The sequence below is a fragment of the Chrysemys picta genome, chromosome 15, assembly GCF_011386835.1.
Source record: "Chrysemys picta bellii isolate R12L10 chromosome 15, ASM1138683v2, whole genome shotgun sequence".
In the NCBI taxonomy this organism is placed as follows: domain Eukaryota; kingdom Metazoa; phylum Chordata; order Testudines; family Emydidae; genus Chrysemys; species Chrysemys picta.
In genome coordinates this window covers 915,376-920,576 of record NC_088805.1, presented here as the reverse complement: position 1 = coordinate 920,576, position 5,201 = coordinate 915,376, and the positions used below count along the sequence as shown (strand labels likewise).

The 5,201-nt window shown below is 46.4% G+C and overlaps 1 protein-coding gene across 1 annotated transcript; it reads right to left on the bottom strand.

Annotated features, from left to right (window-relative positions):
* Positions 1–451: 451 nt before the first annotated feature.
* On the bottom strand, positions 452–1,390 carry LOC101944174 (olfactory receptor 52E2-like). The gene has a single exon (XM_024112815.2). The coding sequence runs from the start codon at positions 1,388–1,390 to the stop codon at positions 452–454; it is 939 nt and encodes a 312-aa protein (XP_023968583.2).
* Between the last annotated feature and the right edge of the window lie 3,811 nt (positions 1,391–5,201).

Below are 5,201 nucleotides of genomic sequence, written 5' to 3'. Positions count from 1 at the left end.
AGTAAATGTTGCTCACTGTATCACTGTATGTATGACAAAAAAGTTCAGCATTATAGCTTCTTTCTTTGTCTTTGTCCAGATAATAGTCTGGTTCATCAGTGTAGCTTCAGTTTGTCCAATGATCAAGAATCCTGTTCAGACAGAAAACCCACCCTCTGTCAGAAAAGTGCAGTATCTTCTGGTAGTCTGGTAGTCACAGAAAGGCCGAATGATGGGGTGAGTGTGTGGGGCTGACGGGTGACAATGAAAGAAGGTCAGAGAGAGGGAACTCAGCAATGGAGAGAGCAGTGCTTAGTGAGAAAGGGATAAGTTGTTAGGTGTGAGGAGCTTCTCGGACTCTGAACTTCCACAGTGCTGAGCTCAGCCAAACTGGGACATAGCACACTTGATTAATAAGGAGATATCATTCCCCCTATTGTCACACAGCTTTAAAGTCAGTGACCTCCGGCGATCACCTTCTGCAGGTGTATTTATACACTTTGTCACAAAGCTCTTTGGATTTGACACCATAAATGATAGGGTTGAGCATGGGGGGGACAAGGAGATAGAAGTTAACGAAGGTGACATGTACATGGGAAGCGATTCCTTGACCAAACCTCTGTGTCAGGTAGGAGAAGAGGCAGAGAGTATAAGACATCAGCATCACACAGATATGGGCTGTGCAGGTGTTAAGGGCTTTCTGGTGGGCTTTCTTGGAAGAGATTCTGAGGACAGCCCTGATGATCAGAACATAGGACAGAGCAATGAGCGTCAGGTCTAACACGATGACAACAAATGCTGTCACCAAGCCATATATCCTGTTAACTGTGATATCCCCACATGACATCTTTGCCACAGCTATGTGCTCGCAGTACGTATGGGGGATAATGCGGTTTGCACAGAATGGCTGCCTGATCAGGAGCAGGGGCAGGGGTAGAATGATGAGAACAGCTCTTATCAAACCCACTAGCCCTAGCTTAGCTATTCGTGCATTGGTGAGGATGGTGGTGTATCTCAGAGGGTTACATATGGCAACATAGCGATCAAAGGCCATTGTCACAAGGACGGCTGACTGCATTATGGTAACCGTGTGAAGGAAGAACATCTGGGTGAGGCAGCCACCCAGAGTAATGCCTTTCAAATTAAACCAAAATATATACAGTGCCTTTGGAATGACAGAGGTAGACATGCCGATATCTGTGAGTGCCAGCATGCAGAGCAGCAGGTACATTGGCTTGTGCAGGGTCTGCTCTTTGCCTACAACAAACAGAACCATAAAATTTCCAAACAGGCTAATAATGTAGAACATAGAGAAAGGGATGGAAATCCATCCATGAGCAGCTTCCAGTCCAGGGATGCCCATTAGGATAAATGTTGAAGGATCAGAGGGGGTGACGTTGAAAGCTGCCATGAGATGGTCGAGGCATCTATCAGGCTCAGAAATGCTCAAGGTGCCTGTGAAAGGAGGGAATCAGAATGAGGGGGGTTATACATATTATAACAAATAGTATGGCAAATATTTTATGGTTTGTAACAATCTAGAAAGGGCGTGAGCAGTGCAGTGGGGACATTTAGAGATGGCACCAGATTACTTAGGTCATATTGAAGTAAAGAGGAGTCCTCAGAGGGAGCTAACCAAGCCAGGTGAATGGGTGGCATGATGGCAGATGAAATTCAATGTAAATATCTGCACTGTGTATGCACTTTAGAGGAAAAAGCTTGAGCTCCTCAAACACTTTATGAGGTTCTAATTTCACTGTATGAATTCAGTACAAGACATGGTACACAGCTCTGTGAAACCCTGCTCAAAGTGCAAGCATGGCAGAAACTCAGCAAAACATTGGGTCCAAGAGGAGTGCGATTGGGAATCATACAGAAAAGACAATGCCATGAGATCAGTAGGTCAATGTTTCACCCTTCTTTAGACTCCTCTGTGTGGCACGGTGCACCCTTTTCACACAGGATATTGCAGAACTAGAGGGGTTCAGGGAAGGGCAAGAAGAAAGATCAAGGGCCTGGTTAAACTCTCATATGGAGAGAGGTTAAAAAGACTGGGACTGTTATCTTACAAAGGAGATGAATAAGAGGGGGTATGAGAGAAGTCTATAAATTACTGACTGGTAGAGGGTTTTCAGAGGGATGACTGGTATAGAGCAGATCAAGAATGTGTTCTCCCTGTCTGACAACACAAGACTATCCAGTTACAATACTTACAGTGAAATAAACATTTTTGAAAGTGTATACGCCCATGACACTAGCCAATCTCTAGCTGTTAGGCATTACGATGCCACCCTCAGGATGGTTAAGGCATCCCTCCATCAGGGCCAGCTCCAGGCACCAGCTAAGGAAGGAGGTGCGTGGGGTGGCCAATCGAAATGGTCAGCACTCCGTCCTCTACTAGGGACGTCTGCGTCTTCGGCGGGAATTCGGCGGCGGGTCCCTCAGACCCTCTCTTCCTCTTTGAGCTGCTGCCGAAGTGCTACCAAAGAGGAAGAGAGGGAGTGAAGGACCCGCCGCCGAACTACCGCTGAAGAATGGAGCGGCGCGATTGAGCTGCCGCCAAAGTGCTGCCAATTGCCTTTTTTTTTCCTCTGCTTGGGGCGGCAGAAAACCTGGAGCCGGCCCTGCCCCCCATCGACCTACTGCTGGGATTCTTACACCTTCTTCTGCAGCATCTGGGGCTGTCACTGTCACACAGAGTACACTGGACTAGATGGGCCATAGATCTGATCCACGATGCAGTTCATGTTGGATAGGAGCCAAGTTTCCGACATTGAAACAGATATTATCGTGTTGGGCTATGACTTTGTGCTCAACAGAATGGACATGAAGGGCACAAGGGTATTTAGGGCTACAGGTCTGCACCTCTATTACATCTCTGGCTTCTTTCGGTGAGACTTTCTTGCAGGCACTGAGCTTTCTCTGAGTGACAAAGATGCTGGTCTCTATCGTGGAAGCACAATGACTCTGAACAAGATTTGGGAGTGTGAAGGGATAATTAGCTAAACATGACTCCGAGTATTACCATGTGGCCAAAATAGCCAATGCGATCCTGGGATGATAACTGGGGGAATCTCAAGTAGGAGTAGAGAGGTTATTTTAACTCTATATTTGGTGCTAGAGCATCTGCTGTTGAAATCTGTATCCAGTTCTGGTATCCACAATTCAAGAAGGAGAGTTGAGAGACGAGCCACCAGAATAAGTAAAGAATTAAAAACCTGCCTTATAGTGTTACGGGGAGACATTAGCTCTTCAGTGTAGCAGAGAAAGGTCTAACACAATCCAGTGGCTGGAAGTTGAAGTTAGACACATTCTGACTGGAAATAAGGTATACGCTTTAAAAATGGTGAGAGTAATTAACAATGGGAAAAATTTTAAAATAAAGACTGGATGTTTCTCTCCAACAATGGGTCTCAGTATTTCCAGATGACAGTATCCCTTTCAGGAGTCTGATTTGTTTTGCGTACCCCAACTTTCACCTCACTTCAAAACTACTTGCTTACGAAATCAGACAGAAAAGTACCCTAGTGACACAGCACACTATTACTGAAAAATTGCTTACGTTCTAATTTTTACCATGTACAAGTATCATGTACGAATGAATGTACAAGTAAATAAATTGGAATACAAATATTTTACTTACATTTTAGTGTATAGAATATAGAGGAGTGTAAACATGTCTGTAGGAAATTTTAGTTTGTCCTGACTTCACTACTGCTTTCCATGTAGCCTGTTGTAAAATTAGACAACTATCTAGAGGAGTTGACATGGAAGGCCTCTGTGCACCTCTAAGGGTATGTGTACCCTTGTTGAGAACCACTGCTCTAAAAGACCTTCTCTATTTCAAACATGAATTATTTCATGGCAGGTCTCTGTCCTGTTCTATGCAGGAGGTCAGACTACATGAACAGAACGGTCCTTTCTGGCTTTGGAATCTACAAACATGTCCTCAGGAGGCAGCTAGAGGCATTTTGCCTGCACGCTGAAGCCAGAGTTTACTGAAGGAATTTTTTTTCTATTTGTGACAGTGGTGATTTTAACCCTATGGGGAGAAATTCCAGTGTGAGTGTGGTGCCTGAGAAATGTGACAATAGGTGGGTATTCCACGAGGCTGAGGGATCCCGTGACACACTGCATGGATGAACGTTTTAGGTGAGAAAAGTAATGACTTGAGCCCATAAAATCTCTGCACTGAGGAATGTATGTACAAGCGTGACCGTGAATGGCTAACAGAGCTGGCTTAGAAATGGTCTCAGAGCATCCTGGGTTTAACGTCTGTGTCCCAGTGGCCCACTTGTTTCAGGCATCTGCCAGAGGCTCCTGCACATGGTAGCTGTAGTAATCTAGGCCCTCACATGTCCCAGAGTTTCCAACTCTCCTTATATAATGTGCAAACTTCTCGGCTTGCGAGTTGTTCCTGTGTAGCAGTCCCCGAAGCTCATGCGGTGTCTATGGGTGCAACAAGAAAAGCAGCACAGATGCCCTGGTATTTGCCACTCGTGTGTGAGATTCTCACTGGTGAGACACAGTCACTGATTACCCCCCAGCCAAGGGAGCAGGCATGACAGGAGGCACCTCACCCCTTGCAGAGGAAGAGTTGTGGTGGGCATAAGGCAGCTCGGAGGTTGTGGGAGCCAGGGATGACTGGGGAGCATGAAGCAGACACTAGCGTTCAGCGTGCTGTTGGAATCAAGGCACCCTGCGATGGGGAAGGAGAGTATGGACAGAGGCTCAGGGGATAATGGAAGATTGAACCATCTGAGAAGCAAAGATCAATGGCTCTTTTCACTGGTGTAATGCCTATAGTTATGTAACAACAACAATTGGAAACAAAACAGAGTAAAGGTGGTGACACCCAGGCTGCAGCTCTGTGGCTTGCCAGGGAAGAGAGACCCTGAGACCCACCCACATGCATTCAAGGCCAGGAAAGGTCCCAGCGCTGGCCTTGTACCAATCAGAAAGGAAAATTAAAAATCAACAGTGCAGCTTGCCTGACCATGTAAACATCGCTCCCTGCCCCCACAAGGCCCAGTGTTTGCTCGCCTGTCCATATACACGCAATCCCCATCCCCAGACAAACCAATGCTATCCACCTGTCCATGTACCCACTGCCTACCCCACAGCCTACACCCTGCTCTACACTCTCACCACACACAGCATTTGCTCAGCTGTACATGAGCACCTCCTGCCTACCCCACAACCCCCATTACTTCCTGCCTGTC

Bases quoted from the DNA above. Each gene is read 5' to 3' on its own strand.
- LOC101944174 (XM_024112815.2), bottom strand. From the start codon at position 1,390: ATGGCAGCTTTCAACGTCACCCCCTCTGATCCTTCAACATTTATCCTA.